Below are 21,338 nucleotides of genomic sequence, written 5' to 3' on the forward strand. Positions count from 1 at the left end.
TTGAGATGCTGCAGTGTTGACTGGAATGTGTGTATTGCCACTAAACTTATGGCTAATCAGCGAGGATAAGTTATATAATGTATGGTTTGGTGGGACACCTTCACATATTCTGTGTTGTCAGATTAGTCATTTTTTATGTGAGAGAAAGTCTTTTCCAAAGCAAAGGCCTGCAGATTTATATAGTGTGCAGTTCTTGGCCAGCTGCAGTATTCTCCAGTGGATACACTGGTAACCCTTCTTATCTTGTTTGATGCACTGGTTTTAAATGATCAGCCTCACTGTAACTGATGGTGGCCTGATATTCAATCACACAAAGATTATGATCTGTGTTACTCTTTCTTTTTGTAATAATGTGCCCCACAGATGTCTTCCATATTATATAATAGATGTATACTGTAAATGAATATGATGACTATTAGATGTCAGTTTGAAATCCAGAACAGTGAGTGATACCACAATAACTGACTGTCACTCTGTGTTAATGTACACAATATTGTTTATTCATCCTGTTATAGAATAAAGGGTCTGAAGACTCATCATCAGTGAATGTAAGCTCAACCAACAGGAATCACTTCTTTTACCTTGTAAAATAATGATCTGCTTTGTAAGAATTTCTCTCTTAGTGCTGCTGCTAAATGTTCTTCTGCTTCATTTCAAGGTTTCACTTAAAGGTGCAGTGTGTAGAATTTAGTGGCATCTAGTGGAATGGACTTGACAGAAAGGGAATATAATATTCATAAGACTGTAATAATTATGGACATAGCTACCATGATGTCACCCATTGGTTTCTGAAGACTGGTTTTGAAGCTCAAAGGGGGCGGCTCTGGCCGTCGCCATCTTGACATTGCCTGACTCCGCCTCCAAAATGGGCAAAGAGGTGGAGCTGAGGCTGCTGAATGAAGCCTGGTTGCTGAAACGAACCTGTCACTCAAAGCGACCATGTCCTTAATTATACATAACATTATGGCTTAATAAAATTTAAACAGATGAATTATAAAAAAAAAAATCACCCCTGTACAGTTGACATGAACGGGGAAATTAGCTATATATATACCATAACTGTTTTTTTTGCTGTAAACATGTTTATTTCTGCTGTAAAGTTGGGCATTTTAACACAGGGGTCTGTGGAGCCTCAAGTGGCCGTTCAGGGAACTGCAGTCCTCAGAGGTTGCCTCTCGGTATAATCCCATGAAAATAAGAATCAATGTGTTTTTGTTACCTTAGAATGAGCCTTTTATATCTACACAGGGAGCGGATCCTCCTCCATGGAGCCCCGCATGTTGCACCACCATGAATGGACAAACCAAACACCGGCTCTAGAGGCGGCCTTTCGTGTTTTTTGCGGGTTTCGTGGCCACCTTAGGTTCTCCAACACACTTGGTAAGGGAGGAGGAGGGGGAGGGGTATTCATTTGGTTGCAGTCTGCAACCTCACCACTAGATGCCACTAAATCCTACACACTGGTCCTTTAAATTTCATTGCATTGCGTTTTAAACCATAGTTTACTGTATGGTCAGCTGCTAGAATGATGCTGCATCGTACACAGATGACTTGTTAATATGCGTATTTCTGCAGTGCAGTTGGACTCGGCTGCTATCGACAGGTCAACTCAAACTGACAGTGTAATTATTGTGCCATCACTTCATCCCAGGACAACCATCCATCAAGGGTCAAGCATTCCCACTACATGCATGTGTTTTCATCCTACATGCATGAGCACAGACACGTGTGTGCATGCAAATAGGTTCTAGATTCAACCATGCTAATGGGTCACATATCTCCTCACTGCTGAGGTGGATGAATCTGTTTCACATCATTTCACACAGCGGTTGAAGGATTTATTTCATAAACACTATGCAGTGTATCTTTGTTGTTTATAGTTGTTATCTGCAGATAAACATTTACTGTTTTCACCCCTTCAAATCTGACATCATATTGACTCCAGCAGCCAAACATCTGAGATCACTGTTGTGGAAAAACAATGCAAGTGTAAATGTATTGTTTTTCTCACTGTTGAGTTGCTTTCATGACCTTTGGGCACTTGAAAACTGTTAAAAGCTCGACTGTGTAACGTCAGACACAGTTCACAGAAGATGAATCCCTCATTTCTGAAAAACACGCTTTTTGATGAAAGTTGAATGCATCGACCCTGCCAGCAGAGAGCCTGATAAATCACTTATGTGAAGGATTTCTTTTTATCCAGAGTTTTTTTGTTGCTGCAACATGCTGTATTGTGACAGTCAACACTGATTTGGAATAATATTTACCTAATGATGAGGCATATCACTCAGTCTCCAGATACTTTCCCCTGACTGATGTGTACACTATAAAAAATTCACACTGCATCTCAGCAACCCATGTAAATGCTTTACTTTAACTGATCTCACAGCACTTGCAACATCACATGCAAAAGACAAATTACATCAATTTGTCTGTGAACAGCAGCTCCGTGAGGCTGCACTAAACGCTGACATCAGCATGCAAACATGCTCATGATGACTATGTGAGTTGAAAATGTTAGTTGATGTTTATCATCTTATTTTAGCTTTCTAGCATACTGATGCTAACATTTGTTAATTTGCACTAAATACAAACGAATGTCATTAGTTTTGTAGGTATGAGGTCATAAACCAAAGTATTGGACAAATAAAAATCTAAAAAAGTGATTCACATTCACTCTGCATCCTCCAGGCACCATGGACATCTGTTCCTAACTCTATGGTAATCCATCTAATAGTTGTTGAGACATTTCACTAATGACCAAAAATATCAAGCTCATGGTTGCACTGGAGGAAAAGTCAGTAGGATTCATCCTCTGGGAACCATGAATGTCTCCGGCAACCCATCCTTCATATGATGAGATATTTCTGTCTGGACCAAAGTGGTGGACCAACCTACCGACAGACGTTTGTCATCAGGAGGAGCCACAGCTCTAGCTGCGCTAAAATTACATAATAGCGAGGCAATGTGTTTCACTTTCACTGCATGGTGTCATTTTAACTCAATATGGTTGTGTGAAGGGGGCGATATGGTTGGTGTGTAGAGTGCTGTACTCTGACTCATGCTGTGTCTCCTGCTATGCCTGCAGAATACACTGTAATGTCTATTATATTCATCCAGGTTAAATCCAGCCAGGTTGTACTGTCTGACAGGAGGAGAAGGATTTATTCTGTTTATCCTGGTAGCTTGCTCCATGCTCAGGCCAGAGATATGAAACAGAATGACATATTGTGATGCCAGAGCTTGACTCCCACCTGTTTCTCCCCCCCCTACAGTCTCTCGTGTCTCTGCTCCACGGTCACTAACAGAACAAGCACAGATGCTTTCATCTGTCCACTTTAACACCCAGTGCTTTCACATCACATACTGTATGCCTCCTTTTAGAAACAGCAGCGCATGGATTGTACAGTTCAGCTGCCTGATATGTCTTTGCTCATTCATGATGCCCAATTTACCAGCAGTTTATCTGTGGCTTGCTCCTCAAGATAATCCTGTCTGATTGCTGGACAGCAGATTCTGTGCCCCCTAAAAAGGAGTCTGTTCCCATAACAATGACTCACATATTGATGTAAAAATGAACGAGCTGATCAAGAGATGACCAATTATTGACAGATGGTTATTGATGAGGGCAGACAGGTCTGTCTACAGTCTTCCTCTGTGTTCTCTCAGGCATGGTAGTCGATGTGAGGGGTTAGCCTGGGGAGTAATCAGCCCCTTGAGGCTCCATCCTGCCTGCCACAAATCACCGTCACCACCCTCATGATTCCTCTCTTCCATTCAGCCTTTTGTCAAACAAGTAAAACATGCACATACAAATGATCACATCTTCAAAGCATGAAAGAACACTCTCTAATAAGCCTTGACAGTTTCTCTCATTTCAATTCAGGCAACATATTTACTCTGTCTGTTCAAAAGGAAGCTGGATTCTGCTGGTAGCGTTTGTTATCTGTACAGTAGCAAAGGCTGGTGCAGCTGTGGGAGAACTCTGCTGGGAGATAGACTGGTGCTTTGGACCATCAGGGTATCCCTGGGAAACATCCTGCGCCACATTTTAAAGTCCACCTCCTTCAAACCTTGCATGTCATGCCCAAACACATCATAACGACAGCATGGCTGTCCTGTGTCTAAATGAAATATGGCTCTTGACTCATTTTAGAGAGCAGTATTAATTCATCCTTTGCGGTCTTTAGTTTAGTCAAAATCCACAGCACAATGATCACTTTTTAATGGTGCTTTCAGGTGGAGCCATGAAACGCAGGTGTAAATAACAGCAGTATTTGTTCTTATTAGCAGCCTGGATGTAATGTTTTCTCACCGCAGACGGGATTTTATGACATTTTACAACCTGGTACATTGTTCTGCCATTTGTCCATCAGATGTTGTCGTGGACTCAACTCAGGACAACCAGTGATCACCAGGAACACCATAGCAACCAGATAGCAGCCACTATCAAACACCATGGCAACTCAACTCTCACCACTGATATTTATCACTAATTGAGTGCAGATTTCTGGTGGTGAAACTGTATATTTCTGATGGTATAAATTGTCAAGGAATCCCAGAATGCATCATTACTTTTGGTGTCTGTCTGCTAGCAACACAAACTGGTTGGAATAAGTCTCTAGTCGTGTGCCAGCATGATGATTAGTGTTAAGGTTAACTCTAGAAACAGGACCAACCCGTCAGTATGTAGGTCAGTGCAACACCTTTAGATTTGTTAGATGTATAAATGGACTTGTCTGCCGTACATAGCATGTTGAAATTAGTTATAATACAATTTGACATTTGATTTGAAAACGACTAAAGTGTTCATTTTTCCTTTTATATGACAAGACAAAGAATAAGAAGCTTCGTTGCGTCTTTCGCTCTCTACAAAGGCAATTTGTCATCGAGGTGTTGAAAGTGTTGAAACGAAATTGAATTTTTTTTTAATACTCAAAACTTGCCAGTGCTGACAACTGCAACGGCTTGATTTGAAAAATGACATCACCCTAATGTTGTAGAGACTGAATAATGATTTTCAGGTAACGACTTCATCTAACATAGAAAATGGGAAAGAATAAAATAAGCTTGGAGATATACAGTAGTGTTTTTAAATGAACTCATCAGTTAGGGAGCTGTGGAATGACTCGGGGGGGCACCTGTGGTTCTGGAGGCACTGGGAGGCTAAATATTGAGCATGTACAGCCCATTGTGTGCTGAAGCAGAAAACAGCCAGGGCTGAGGCAGGGGGAATTTTCTGTGCCGTATTTTCCCAGCACTCATCTCCCGTGTAATGGCTCCGTGATTTACAACAATGCACAGCAGGAGCTCTGCAAAGAGTCGGGCCATTTTTACACCTTGGGCCCATTAGCTGCTCAGTGGAGGGACTTTTACAAACCACTTTATGAGTGCAAGGTAGGCAGATATTGATGACAAGAGCAGCTCCCAGGCATGACAATCAAAGGTTGGCTAGGACAAACGACAAAAGGCAGAAACACCGCAGAGAGAGATCGCCATGCTTTTTATTATTCGGCCCCATTTCACCGATCATCAAGCCTCTAATTAATCCCCCAGTGTGCAAAGAGATAACTCAGTTGGCTGTGCAGAGCAGGCAATTGTCAATCTCCAAATGGGGCAAGTGCCTGTCAGTACCTGCTTTCTTCCTCTCTTTCTTCTTCATTCTTCCATTGATATTCTCTCTGGGGCCTGTTGAAACTGATGCTGGATGAGATGCCAGCCCTCATTTCATTTAATTAATTTAATTCCCCAGATTCGCCACTCACCGAAGGGTAATCAGATATTCACTTTCATTTCTTTCACTGGTGAAGAAGGCTGGCCCGTATGGTACGTATAACGTATAGATACGGGGATATATGTAGAGGGTTGCCTTAAAACAGCCTCCATGCACCCGACTGTCCCCCATAAAATCAAAGGAAACCTCGATGCTGTAAGCAGACTTCTTATTTTTAGATTTTATAAGCTGTCATTTAGGTAAACTTTGAGCTGCCACAGATGATTAGTTGGAGAGAAAAATGCTTCTTTGTATCATTTCTAGTTTTGTAGGTTGTTTCTGTTGAAAAGGATCAAGAAGAATGATGTCAGTCAATTACTGGGCTCCATTTGTTGTTATGCTTATTTTCAATTTGCACATAAAACTCAATATATCACAAAAAGGTTTTTATGCTTGGTTGAGGTGGAAAAGCTGATGAAAAGCGACAAAGTGCAACTGAAAGAGACTGAACAAATAAATCATGACGTACATGAAACTGACTCAAACGTCCAGTGAAGCTTCTGCATCGTGGAAACATCAGATCAGTGTGGACCAATGAGATAAATACATACATACATACATACATACAATAAATACATGGAACAAACAGAAACGCCATGCGGCACTGGGCTGGGAAGCAAAACCAGGTAATTACAACTTCTGGGTCCAAAAATTATCTTTCACACACAATCATTAGAAAAAGTAAATTTAACACTAAACATCACTAAATATGAGCTACAAATAAAATAAAATAAAATATCCATAATTTTCTAAAATTCTCATTTTAAATGCAATTGAAACTAGTTATATATATATATAATATCTCTAATATAAATTCTCATGTACATTTTTCACAGTGTTGTTTATTGTTATTTATTGGAAAGAGCAGTAAAGAAATGGGCCCGTCTGACCCAGAGACTCCTGGATGCATCAGATGTACAGTAAATGTACCAGTCTGCAGCTTTTCTTCCATACATCCTCTAGTGAAACATAAAAGGTTTCTTCTTTTTCCTTATGAAGCTTTTTCTGCTGCACAAAGTAGCTTCAGCATCTTCTGAGATGTCGGTTATTTATTATCAGGAACAGTGGTGCGTATGTGTGTGTCCTGCATTTTCACACCAAAGTCCTCATGATGCTTTTTCTGCGTTTTTTTTTTCCACGGTGGATTATTAGATGCAAATGTGTCCAGCTCTCCAGTATTGTACAATAAAATTGTTTCGGACAGGTGACTTCCTCCAACACAGACAACACAGACAATGATAAGCTGCAACACAGCCGAAGCAAGCGAGGCTGTTTATCACGAAGGGGGAATTAACTTCAAAGGGATTTGAAAATGTCCATGTGGAGTAGGCTTGAGGATGAATTATGCATGAAATATGCTTCACTAGAGTAATGTGCTGACACAATTTGTCACACGCTACAGGAATACATAAGTTGCAGAGTAGCCATGTTGGAGGAGTCGATGCAGTCAGGTGGTGTGGTTTCTCTGGGCTGTTGGAGGTCATGCAGCTGTGTAACCTACACCGACTGCACAGTGAATTACTTATGAGACCCTTCCTCGCCTCGAAAGGAAAGCTGGAAGCCTTGATATACAGTAGCTTTGAAAATTCTTACTCTTGACTTTAAGTCTGTGAGTTTGCTTGTGTGTGTGTGTGTGTGTGTGTGTGTGTGTGCAGGGCGGCGCAGTGCTAGCAGGATTTGAAGGCTGGGCTTGAGGCCATGTATCATCCCCAAGCTTCTTTAACAGCCTGTCCTGCTGTCAGTTTGAGGAGGATGCACATTTGAGCAATGACACTTTGATGGAGAGGAAGGCAAACAGCAGCAAGGATTTTAGATACTTAGACAAAAATCTGTTTTCTGATTTCAACACTTCTCACTCACAACAAGATGTTGTTGTCGACGCTCTGAGTGACTCATCTATTGAACATGTTCATCAGTAATCTGTGAGACATCATGCAGCGCTGGAGAGGCATTTATTGAATAAATACTTCTTCTGTTATCCAGAAGTGTCAGAGCACTCAAATGCAACACAGTATAAAATGTTCTCCTGTACAGTAGATATATATTCAGGTAGTGAACTGCTAATAAAGAAAAGAGTGACTCATTTCACAGTGAAGGCTTTTACATGTATAGGTCATAATCTGCCCTCAGCCCCATGGAGGAACGTCTCATTCACTGCATGGACTCAGTCTCACATTACTCACATAGAAAAGACAAAGATGGGCGACTTAACCAGACGTACATTTACCAAACCAACCAGTTCGTCCTCATCCTTCACAGAAAAATGAAAAACCACAAAGACACACTCAAAAACAGGCCACTGATATGATATGATATTATTTTATTAATGTATTAACAGACACAAAAACAAACATTGAAGAGATAACGTGTTAAAGTGAAAAGACTTATTTCCCAAGATATGAAAAGATAAAGAAGCATAAAGAAGCTCCAGTAAAATAATAACTCCCACCTCAAAACACACTCAGAAGTGAGATTTATGCTTTATGATTAAATAATGATACTTTTATAAGCAGAAATAGTTGGATGAAGACTAAGTGGTTGGTTTGGTGAATGTACATCTGGTTAACTGCTGCACCTCCATTAAACAGCAGCACACAGCTGCTTGTCTCGCTGCTCCATGTGAAACATCTGTGTCTGCCTGCAGGACTGTCTTCCTACTCTGACTCACTTATTCTTTTACACAAATGATTTACTGTAACGCAGCGTTGATGTTACCATCAATACATCAGTTTACAGTAGATTCCCTCGTTTCACTGAGCAGCAGCAGCTTCATTAATTACATTTGTGTTATTAAACACTGTTTGTCAGCATGTTGTTGACATCAGAAGGTTTCTATAATAACAGGTTCCCACTCTGTAATAACTGGATGTGGGATGAAACCAGACATCATAACTGGCTTTCTCCAAACCACAATATGATGTTATAATTAATACGGTTATAATTGACGGTTTTTATTGTGTTGAAGATGTTTCATGAATCAGAAAGGTTAGTGACATGAGTTGACTGGAGTAAATGCTGAGTAATAGTTATTTTGAGTGTTTATTTATTGGTTATAATGGAAAAACTCACTTGTTTCAATGATTAGGTGAATTATTGTTTTGTAATGAGCTATAATATCATATTTAACACCTTCACAATTATAATAAATGCTTTTTGTAACAGTGAACCTAAATAATCCATCATGAATCTTTAATTAAACTCTTCACAACAACATGTTTAATAGTTCTGGTTATCTTGAGAGAGAAAATGTGCAACACATCCACATTTGAAGCTACTAAGATGCACTGGGAGGCAGATAACTGGACGTGGTGAATAGAACTGAACTATTGAACGATGTAGAATGAATCTGCAAACCAGGGACAGAATCATTAGTGTATTTGTTATTTTCAGGCCAGCAGAGATGTGCAGCGACTGCTGTAGGAATCAAACCTCTGTCCTGCTGCTTCGCAGGCTGCAGTTAGCTGTTAGCCGCACAAACAAGAGGAGAGAGATGTATGCATAGGTCTCCGAGGTGGCTCGTAATCCAGCTGTAGGCTGTGAGTTTGCTCACTGGTGTAATGAGGTGCTAAATTAGACAAATTGAACTCCTCCTGAGACCTTAACATTGAAGCTTACTATGTTTTAACTGGGGTTTGCCAGCTGCATCATATCAAATTAAATATGGCTTAATTTAAGAAGAAGTGATGTAAAATGCCTTGAAGGGGAAAATACACTCTTTGAATGAGATCATTTTTGCTGAGAGAATATTCCACTAATCCTGAATGTACTGTAATTAAAGCAGGTTTTACAGCAATGTAAAGCATTAGATTGAGTGTATATTCATACATATGAATGACACCAGTGGATCAGAGCACCTCAAGTTAAAGCAGAATATAAAATGGAAGGAATCCATTACTGGTGTTTTTTCACACTCAGTGCCTTTTCTCTGAGGTCTTGAGGTGGTTTTCTGTTTTTTGTAGATATTCTTCCTTCTTCTATCTTATATTATTGTGTGCTTGAAAAATTAGGTTTATACTCATATCTCACACATTGAGGTATTTGCCTGTAAACTCACAGTCATTTAAAGTGTCTAGAAGAGAGAGGATGGATATATAGAGGACATCAGTAACAGCTGAGATTGACACTAAAATGAGAATAGCTGGTCCACCTTAAAGGTCAATCCACCTTAAGTGAGCACGGTCAGGTTAGGCTAACCCATTGTTGCTATCTTCAGGGTTAACCTCCTTCACTCCTGCAGCAGTCGGGGAAACAACAGATGAGAAGCTTCAGCATTTATTGACTGACAGACTGCAGCCTGAACATTTACTGCCAGACTGACATGTTGCTGCGAACTGTTTCCTGCTGCTGCGCTCACATCCACCGTCACTTCTCTGACGCTCGCTCTACTTACTAAACTCTGAGCTGCCAAGAAAAACAGCATTTTAAAAAAAAAAAAACATAAAGGTGAAAAGTTGAAGAGTTGCAAAGTTTCTATCAGGTTTTACTGACTTTATTTCCTTTGACTATATCTGCATTAGAAGGACGTTGTGTAGAATAAAGTCAGTGAATCTGTGTTGAAAGTCGTGTTTCTGCTGTCGTAGCGCAAGCTTAGTGAAACTGGAGCCACATTAATGATTTGTGTGTTTTTGTCCTACATTTTTGTAGTTCCTTAAAAGTTATGTTCAGGAGATCTAATGTTCAGGAAGGTTCAGTACAAAAGACAAATAATTTTCTGTGTACAGGCGGACGTCTGACTGTACAGGATGTCGTTGTACTCGTATATGAACCACATTAAGCTCTGCATTGAAACGAGTGCAACAGTTTGTTGTGTTGTCGCTGTTCATGAGACAAACTCAGCAGGATGTTCCTGTGATTACTCTGCTTACCTGAAGACAACATGTAATTCCCACTGCACAGACAGAGGAAACAGCAGTGATTACAGGCAGTAAAATAACAATGCTAACTGTCAATCTGCCGTGTTTCCGCCCCTGGTTACACCGTCACTGTGTATCCCATGGGGGGCACACTGCAGGTTTCCCATCTGCGCTCCGGTGGTGCTGTTTATACTGCCTGTGAGACAGAGAGCTGCTGGTTTGTCTCGACAGTCTTCAGTGGTTTGAGCGACTGAGTAAATGTTTTCTGCTGGCCAGAGAGACATGAGGACAGAAACTGTGTGATGATAAACTGATAAGATGAGGCTCTGTGTTGGTCCAGGCTGCAGGACTGATACATGAAGGCTTCCACTCATCTACTCAATCACTCCACAACGGGGATTAGACAGCAACCTTCTGACGGCTGTCAGAAGATAACTGAGGGGGCTTTGTTGAACGACCCTTGTGACCCTCATAAAGGTTCACAGGAAAAAGGGATTTTTGAATCTTGTCAGCAGTGGATAAAACCAGCTGCTCTACTCTATATCTCTACCTTCTAATTATGCCATCAACATATTGCTGAGATGTACAATTCTAGTCCCACATCTCCAGGTATTTTCTTTTGAGACTTATGGATAATTTCTAACCAATCAACTATAGCCCCTTCAGTTTCTTTAGTCATAACTGAGTCTTGAAACTAATTGAGGAAAAAATTCCTTTGGGGTTTGGTTATTTAATGTTCTTTGTGAAATGGAGCGATACAGTTGCTGATTTGTGCTGCTACTCACCTGCAGCAGGTCTATACTTTTAAAAGGTCAGCCTAAATGTTCCCTAAGTGCCCCTCTGGTGTTCCTGTAGGGACACACCACACCTTATGTGCAGACATCTGTGGCTAAAATGTGAAGCTCAGCATTTCACTTGACTTGCACTTCTGCTTGCTGCAGGAAAATAAAACCATGTCTCTTTTTTCCTTGTGTGTTGCAGTCAATCACAGCCTACGCTGTCACATGGGCGCGTTGTTAACTTCAGCTTTGGTTGAACAATGAATCACAGTTTGTGATGTGTTTCAAATGTCTGTATGTAAGATTACCTAAACCATGTGTTGAGAGTCTGAGTACACCTCAGACAACTAGCATCATATTAAAAACTATTTTGGGGAAAATGTGGCAGAAAAATTGCTTAAAGGATAATTCTGGTTTATTACAGGCTCTTATTTTAGTAGTTTGGTTACGATAAACAACAACAAAGTGATACGCTGTCATATCAATACAACAGCAGTCAGATGATCAGACAGGTTGTAAACAAGCCAACAGTTTAACAAGATTATCTAAACTACTTTATTTGGAGGTAAAAGTGAAAGTGAGTGCACGTTCAATATTGGTAACAAGTACAGTACAGCTAGTGTTTACAACAGATAGTTTGGGTGATAAGTTTACTGCTCAGCTTTACTTTATCTACCAAATAAGTTTGATTAACCTGTTTCATCATCTGACTTCTCAAGTTCAGCATGTTCAAGTAACTTGATGAGTACAATATATTATATATATTAAAAACTACAAAAATAAGACTGAAGTTAGATACAATAAACAGTAATTATACTTTACAGTGAATGAATGGTTCACAATCAGCACTATCAGCTATGATTTTTGGGCAAGTATGGAAAGTTTATGGATCATTTGCAAATAAGGCTGATAAATTGTAGACTTTTACATAAATAATGAGCCTTTAACTCTACTGTCTGAATATGAGACCTGTCGTGTATCACTGATCAGTCTGACCCTCTCTCTCTCTGTTTCCCTCCTACAGTCTGAAGAATCAGATATGCGTCCAGTGAGCGTGGGACGAAGACAAAAAACAACTATTGGATTGATGTCAGACAAGCTGTGGTCAGCTTGCCCTGCTTTTTCTGCCTCTGCCCTGCTTACGCTCCCCTCCACATCGTTTCGATTTCTCTCTCTCTCTTCTGTCTTTCGCTCTGTCAGTTTCCGGCCGCCCTGACAAGGAGGAAAATAAAGAGATTTTTTTTTGTCACACTGTAGCACTGCATCTACTCTCACCTGTCGGTATACGGTACAGTTTAAACAGTTTCTCTGCATTGCTGGCCACTCTTAAATCATTGACCTTTGACATTCCACAGCAGCTGTGTACTGCGGTCTTTTATCCACTGACAGTCAAGAGCGCTGAAGTGGATCTGATACACAGCAGCCTTTCTAAAAATGCATGGACTAAATTATACTTTACTGTCCACAAGAGATGCTAAGAGTACTGTAAGTGAAACTTTGACTTGAGAAAATGAAGGTTTTTTTAAACTATATATAGTTTTTGTTTGCTTTTACTTGAATGAAACAGCATATTTGTTTGAAATTAAAAGAAAGGATATACATCATTCAGCATTTTTGGGCTTTAATTTTGAATTATTATGCTCTTTTGCCCTCATATATGGTACACACAGTGTAACTTAACTGTAATGCTTTTAGTGCATATTTTCAGTTGAGTTAAATCCCTTCGTGGCCTAAAGGGGTTGATGGCAATAATGACACTGGTTGGACTCTTACTATACGTTGTAATGGCATTATCTTCTACTGGCTGTACTGAATGGTAAATGACTTCTGTGTAGTGCTTTAAGGAGACCAACAGAATTGATACGATATGTCTGCATCTACACAGGAACAGGAGATCATTTTGAAAGCTTAAAATGTAATTCTTGTTAGTTATAAATTCGGTAGTTTTAGCCTTGAACCCAAATAATAATAACATCATACTCACCAGGTTAATTTACTGACATTTGTGAACAAAGCAACACTGATAAAAATAAGTGAGACAAAGCTAAAAGCAAACAGACACGTTTTAAGCAAACTAAGCTTAATGCTAAAATTATTACCCAAACTCCATTCATCCATCCATCACTTCTCCCCTGCTGGTACATGTCCAAGTCATAGTGGCAGTACAGGCTTTATTCCCAACCATGTCCTCTTATCACTCCAGTCTGTTGTGGGTCTGAACTATGATCTTCTTCCAGTTAGACATGACAATCCTAATCAGACACCCAATCCACTTCAACTGACTCCTTTCAACTGACTCCAAAGGAGCAGCAGTGCTACTCCAAGTTCCCTTTGGATGTCGAAGCTTCTCACCTTCTCTAAATCTAATTCATTACAGCCTCCTGCATCTCTGATCATTTTCCAAAGTACATGACCATCAGCTGGTAAATCATCACTGCAGTCTGTGTCAGCGTCCTAATTAATGCTGACGTGACACCAATCCATGTATTGCTCCATCTCATGAGTCATCTTACCTTCACTCATAAAGATACTTGGAACTCCTTCACTTGTGGCATCGATTCCCGACCCAAAAGGAGCAATCTGCCATTTTCCCACAGAGCACCGTGGCCTCAGTGCTGTTAGTCATCCCTGACATTTCATACTCGGTTGCAAACCAACCCAGTGTGCACTGCAGGTCACTCCTGTTGTAGCCAACAGGTCCACATCATCAGTCCTGAGACCACCCGACCAGTCATCCCCCCCCCCCCCCCCCCTCCCTGGCCAGGATCCTGTCCAAACCCAAAACGTCCATCGCAGTTTACAGCCTGACTTCCTTCTTTCCTTCCTACCTACCGTGGTTGTACGCACACAGATTTCCACTGCAATAATAAAAATATTTGTGACATTTTGGGAAAGCTTTTGGCTTGTTTTCAAGCTGTTCCAATCATCTGACTACTTGAGTTTCAGAGCGGTTGCAGTGTTCCCAGATCTTAGCAGTTATTTTGGTGAGTGTACAAAACAATGAAAACAGTACAAGAGTACTCCACCAGTTTAGCATCACATTCTCATAACGTTGTTGGACTCACCATGGACAGATTTTCTTAAGGGTTAAAAATGCATCCAAGAGAACCAGAGATAACATCTTGTTTTATTCCACACATTCTTCTACCTTATCAAAACCTGGCGCCTACATTACACACAATGCACCACGGCTCAATTCATTCACTCTACACACTGTACAGATTTGGGTGTGTACTGCTAACAGCAGCTAATGTAGCTAATGGAGCTGCTAGCCTCAAGCAGAGATGAGGAGCAAGATGCAGAGGTCTGGTAACCTCACTTCTTTCTAACTACACACCCCTACATTTGTTTTTGTCATTTTCAGACTTTTAGTCTTCAGCAGCACGTGATGCCGACTAAAGTGACATCGCTTCAGTCTAGCAGACTTTGTGCGTCTCTCTCTGGAGCCACAAAAGTCTTTATACAACTTTTTTCCATATATGCAGTAGTCACTCTCCAACACCTGTAAAAAGATTTTGCTGTGTGAAATTGGTGGAGTTCCCTTTTAATCACTAAAGACCCAAAATTACAAAAATAACACCCCGATTCAAATAAACCAGGGTTTTACTCTAAAGTGCAGGTCACACATTATTTCAGATATTAGAAACCAAGATTTCTTTCATAAATAAAACATAAGAGTTGTTTTCTTTTGCTGTGTAAATGCAACATATACAGTCTGCTGTATGTGGTCAGTGTTATAGGCTTATATAAATATTTCCTCTGGTTAAGATGCTATCATTTCAGTATGGTCTTCATCTCAGGGAGGTGTAAGTGGTTGCTTTAGTGAAATTTAACACTGCTGTTGAGAGTCGAACATTCACGTACTGAATCCATTCCACTATAGAGCCTTGTAGAATGTGTTGGTAGATAAGGTGCAATGGACTGAACCATCACTGTAATGGTTTCACAAAAGAATATTGATATTGTGGAGTGTTTTTAAGGGTAATTCAGCTTTATATATATATATATATATATATATATATATCTTATTCGAAGCTTATGTAGCATTCTTCTTTCTTACATGTCATGTTAAGAAATTAAAGATGTTGACTTTAAAGCCAGTGTTGTATAAATGAGAACTATGAGGAAAATTATAAATGAATATATTACTGTTGTGGAACAGATTAATTTGTAACTGCTATCAGTTTACAGTATAAGTGATTGATTCTACTGTCATTTTCAGTGCTGTGTCAACTGCAGAACTGTGTTTAATCAAAATATAGCTTTGACTGATGTGTTAAAGCGTTTTTATTTTGCAGAGTCCTCTTACATTTATTGACAGTAGATATCACTTGAACATAGAGCTGGAGATTTGTACTGTAGAGACAGAGAAACGAATCATTGCAGAACATCATGGACTCAAAACAAACTGTTGCTGGCTGATGTCAGAGCCGCCAGCCGATGTGAGAGACACCACCGCCGCCGACGACATTAACAGTAATTTATAGAAATGTGTTTTTTAATATTGCAAATAAGAAGTGCACGTATGATTTGTTATTGCAAGTTGACATAAAAAAAAAAAAAACTCTACTGAATTGCTTTGCTCAGCCTGAGTGATAGCATTTCTGTCCAAACATTGCATTGGATCAGTCATTTCTCTATCATCACAGGACATACACGTCTCATACACCCTCTAGTCCCCTTGTGCTCTGGGTTATGTGCTCTATTGTGTCTGAGAAAAGAATAAAAGACACTTGCAACTACACAAACTCTCTGTTGTACTGTGTTGCTTTTATTATGTTGCTTCTTCATCTTGTTTACAATAAGTATAGTGATGCTGCAAAGTTAAAATAATTACTGTAATTAGTGTTGGTAATATGCTAAACGCTTCCTTAAAAATAGCAAAGACAGAAAGCTAATAACTTACTAACAGTCCGCTACAAGTGTTCTGTTTTAATAACATAATATTTAGAAACAAATGTATCTGGATACACAGTTGATTGGCTGATGGCTCCATGATTTCTGGAGAAATTTTGTCTCAAAGATTAATTTCAAGTCATGTTGCTGAACTCCACATATATGTGAAATGCCATTAAGATGTCATACAAGATGAGGGTGATGTTGATAACATTTTCAAACGCTTTGTATGTCATTTTATGTTGCAGTTTCAATATATATTGGTATATAGTACATTTAAATTCATTTAAGAACCCATTCATAGAAAAATCAATCATTGCTGTAAAACTTCCTTAAAGCCAATAATGACACAAAACAGTCCTGCTCATTAATTTACAACATTGCCAGCAAAATACAACCAGAGATTTTAAAGAGATCGCTGTTTCAGTAGAAAGTCTGAGTGGACACATTTCATTTTATGCCGTCATAACACTCAACGCTAGCTACAACTGCATGATTTGTTTTAACATCGACAGCAGTTTATGCTAATTAGACCACAGCTAGAAGTACATGACACCAAATTATAGGAAAAAATAATCCTACCGCCACACAAGAACACTGAACATTTCTGCAAACCACGGATCACGTCCAATGACAACAGTTTTAAAATTGTCACTTCCGTAACATCAGTGCACGGTAACAGTATGATTAATGTGAGGTAAGGATTGTGGTTATGGCAAAGACACCATGGTTAAATTATGGTTCAGCAACTAAACACTTGGTTAAGGAAAGGGTAGATTATGGTTACAGTTAATAAACGAGTACATTAATTACAACTCTGTGATGGAAAGAGAACTTCTGCTTCGCTGCCTCGCCGCCGCTCGTTGGCATCAGACGTCAACTGTGTGGTCCAATGTGGACGTAATTTGTAGGGATACTGAGATGAGAAAAAAGGCATATATCACATCAGAAACATTCATAATTTTAATCATAATGACATATTTGTTGAGGTAACAATGTGCATAGCCTAAAGAAAGATTTGTCTTGAACCAAGAAATCCAGGAAAAAATAACATTTTTTTCTTCGAATTATTAGCAAAAATGTAGTGTTTCATACATGGCCATATTTAGTCACCCAAACACAGATGTAAGGTCATATAGGACTGTCATGTATTACTGGTAAACATACTGTATAACTATGTGTCCTCTGCACGGTTCCCCATTGACTCCAGTGTCTTACCTTACATTTCCCAGTGAAACGTCCCAGCAGGGTTGAGCTTTGTGAGTCCTGACCCATGAAGATAGATTATTCTAATTAAGCTATGCAGACAACAGTGGCCCATCAGGAAGCAAGTCTAATTAATTCACTCTTTTAAAATTTGAATAATAGCATATAAATGGGAAAGGGTCCCAAATTGGTTTCTGCATGAGGGGGTGTGTAGGGAAAGAAGCTGGAGTGTTACTGCGTATCTGTACTGATCTCTAAGGGGTCCTTAAAAGTCTCAGAACACGCTGGAGGATCTGACTCTATTCAGCAATTTGTCAGTGACACTTTCTCATGCTGAACCATCAATCATACATTACAGTTTTTCCTCGATCGCTGAGACACATTTCTTGAAATTATGCTCCCAAAACTCTAAACACAAATGCAAAACTGCACACTCATCTTCACAACATTCAAACTTCAATGTCAAAACCAAACCCTCCACTCAAAACCATGTAATCTTACATCTAAACCAAATTATCTTCAGACATCACACAGAAGCCATCAAATACACAAACACTACAAAACAGCCAGTGCACACTGGTACCATAAAAACCTGATACTGCAATGAATAATGGTGCTAATGGTTTAATATAAAGACACAACATATGAATACATTTTCAAAATTAATTCCTCAATGTACTGTAGTAAAAAGTAAATGTACTGTAAAAATATACAACTGATAAAAAACATTTCCATGTATTCACCGACATAAACCAATGAAACATAAAAAATAAATCACATTTATTCTGCCTCATGTCTTTATATATCTTCATCTAGATATCCTGAGGTTATGATTGGTTTTTTGGGAGTTGTGTGTTAATTTGGTTCCAGTTGTTAATGATGTTGAATGGCAGTGCTTTCTAAATGAGCACATGAGTGAAAACAGGAGAATAGTGTTTATAGTTTTGGGAACTGGGTCTGTGTTTTGGTAGATGGCGTCATGGTTCGGGGTGTGTAGTTAATAGTGTGATCAAGAAAAACTGTAAAACAACATAAGACTGCGAGGGTTAGTCTGGGACAGGATATTTTTGTACTGATTCATTTCAGGAAACTTTCTTTTCAGCTTCGTTGGATAGTTGAGGACCAAGCTCTGTTGTTTAGCTACACCTTAATCCTATTTCACGTTGTAGCCTCCTGACTGGCCAAATTACACCTGATGTGTAGGTATCCTTTTGATCTAGAGAAGTGTGGTTTCCAGAGATGGAATCAGATCATCTCTAATGTTCTCCCTGAATGTGATAAGAGTGATGAAGAGGACTCGAAGCCCGCAGGCTGGAAAACATCTGAGCCAGGGAAATTTGTGGGGGTTGGTGCAGCTCTATCCCTGCCTTTGAAAGAAAAGGAGGATGGTTATTTCGAGAACTGGGGCTATAAGGTGAGTATGGGGATCTTTATTCCTCTTCCCAGCTCATACCCTCACATCTATGATCACTGACGAGAGAACAAGAAAAGTGAGAAAAGAATGCCTACATCTGGGACAAAACCCTATGTGTTCCTCTACTATGCATAGAAAATATGCATAATTACTGGTTTCCAGGACTGAAGGAATTAGGGAGTGATTTAAGAAGCTTTGCTAAAGCACTTGTGTGCCAGTGGCAGAGTTTACAATCTGAGGGAAAATGTGCAGCCTCTCTGTATTCCATGCAGACACTATCTATTGTATATGCTATAAGATATATGTAGTTTATCTTGTGAGGCAGCTGGATTCACAAGATCACAACATCACACTAGAATCCATCCGGTTATGTTCTGCGCTTGTGTCCGAACTGGATGGCGGCCCAGTTTGGATCAATCAGGGAGGATTCTGGTCTCATAATCTCATGAATCCAGCTGCCTCACAAGGTAAGATGGTGATAGACAGGTGGTTCATCCTGTCAGACTCAGGGAAGCAGGAGTGGACCCAAACGCAGAGGCCGGAATGCAGATATGATGAAAAACTTTAATTGTGGATGGTCATGAACAGGCAAACAGAGCAGAACAGAACTAGCAGATGCAACAACACAAAACGATCCAACAAGGACTGAACAGAAAACCAGAACTTAAAAAGAAACTGAACTAACAAGGAGATGAGGTGCAGGTGGGGAGATGGGTGGAGAACTCAAGAGAGGGGAGTGAACATACAGGGAGCTGATTGGCTGAGGACACACAGGGAGCGGGGCAGGGCTGACGAGGCTAACACAGGGCAGGTGTGGGGAAAACAGAGCAGGGCAGGACTAACGAGTCCAAATGCAGGGCAGGTGTGGAGGAGTACATGAACACACAAGGGAAACAGAACAAAAACCCAGAAAACAAACTCAATGCCATCTACACTAACCCATCCAAAACCAACCACAAACACAAACCCAAGCACACAACCCAACAAACCAATGACGCAGTCCCCCAAAACCCACCACCCAACCCATACAAGAAAACCCCCATGAACCGAAGGACCAAACAGAAGTGCAAAACCAGGAGACCCCAAAGAACACAACACAAGACCAAAAAACACCCAAAGTCCAGGCAAGATGTGACATCATCCACTCACCTGCCAAGTATTTTTGGAAAGCGCCTGCCCGTTTTCCAAGCAGTTTTCATGGGTGACTTCTCGGATGGTTCTGTGTAACAAACCATCTGGTGCGTCAGGTTAATATGTAGTGTGCTGAAACATTATTGAGGTTATTTTGGGTTGGGTTTGGACCCATTTATAATACCTACAGGCACTGTATTGAATGTAACATGCAAAGTAAAGCATATCTCTGCATACTTACTTGTATTTCTATGCACAAATGCATCAGAAGCTGGTGCTCTATATGCTTCTCTAACATCGTAAAGACAATTCAAGGCCAAAAATTTCTCAACTGCCTCACTAAGCTCTAAATTGAGATAGGAGCATAATGATTATTGAGTCTTTTATGGCCATGTTTCATGATTGGCAGATTCTCTGGTCTTAATTCATCCATCTCTGTATAAAGAATATTTAGCACTCATTGCGTCTAACCACTAATGCCTCTTCCTGGAGGAAATGAAATTCTCTCTCTGCATACAAAGTGGATGAAAGTTATCAGAGAAAGTAATGAACATGAATCAATTTTTAATGGGGCATTAATAAAATATTTTTTGCCTCATAATTTCCTGAGGCTGAAACACAGCCTCCCTAAACTTCCCTGAAGCCGAGTGCTGGCTACGCTCTCATTACCGCGGCGAATTTTACATGTGATATTCAGGGAGGGAAAACGGCGCTCACCCCACCGCAGCCACAGCACTTACATACAATACATGTATGAGGACACATATTTACCATGCTTACAAGGACACATGAATGCATAGATACACACAAAAAACCTTAGTCAAGAAAAGTAAATCACTTCCTCAGCTTACTAAAGATAAGAAAGAGCAGTAGCATAAAATAAATATGATCTCAGTTACTCATAGTATACCACCAACCGCTAACAGCATCATTACCTGCACCCTCACAGCTTAATGACATTGCCCTTTAGAAGTGATGCTGATGACTCCTTCTGAAAAATCCCCTCCAGACATGATACGATATATAAAAATACTCTGCTTTGAATAATAATTTGTGTCTAATATGTTTTTTGTGTGTTGTCTGAAGACATCCAGATGCCTACTAGGGACAGACAGTGCAGCAGGAAATGCATCAATGAATTAATTGTAATAAATACCGTTCCAGATATACAGTATGAGATGCATGTCAACACAAACCTAAATCACAAAGTGGGTCTGCAACTGTGTGAGATACTCAATAGGCCTCATGCAAGAATATTTTCATGCTCTTCTCCTAAATCTGTTTTT

At 39.9% G+C, this 21,338-nt stretch overlaps 1 protein-coding gene and 1 long non-coding RNA gene across 4 annotated transcripts in view; one reads left to right on the forward strand and one right to left on the reverse strand.

Moving 5' to 3' along the window:
- zmat4a (zinc finger, matrin-type 4a) overlaps positions 1-14,133 on the forward strand; it is a 128,406-nt gene extending 114,273 nt beyond the window's left edge. For all 3 annotated transcript variants that reach the window (XM_042422166.1, XM_042422169.1, XM_042422168.1), the window contains one exon: positions 12,430-14,133. In XM_042422166.1, the coding sequence (XP_042278100.1) occupies positions 12,430-12,457 (28 nt within the window). In that variant the 3' untranslated portion in view covers positions 12,458-14,133. The remainder of the gene's footprint in view (positions 1-12,429) is intronic.
- A 1,340-nt stretch (positions 14,134-15,473) lies between these two features.
- Positions 15,474-20,367, reverse strand: LOC121904281. The gene is made up of 3 exons (XR_006098200.1): positions 20,294-20,367; positions 20,071-20,140; positions 15,474-17,217 (listed from the first exon to the last, which is right to left on the reverse strand). It is a non-coding gene; the product is annotated as an uncharacterized LOC121904281 (long non-coding RNA).
- Positions 20,368-21,338: the final 971 nt, after the last annotated feature.

Source organism: Thunnus maccoyii, chromosome 9 (genome assembly GCF_910596095.1).
Source record: "Thunnus maccoyii chromosome 9, fThuMac1.1, whole genome shotgun sequence".
Taxonomy (NCBI): domain Eukaryota; kingdom Metazoa; phylum Chordata; class Actinopteri; order Scombriformes; family Scombridae; genus Thunnus; species Thunnus maccoyii.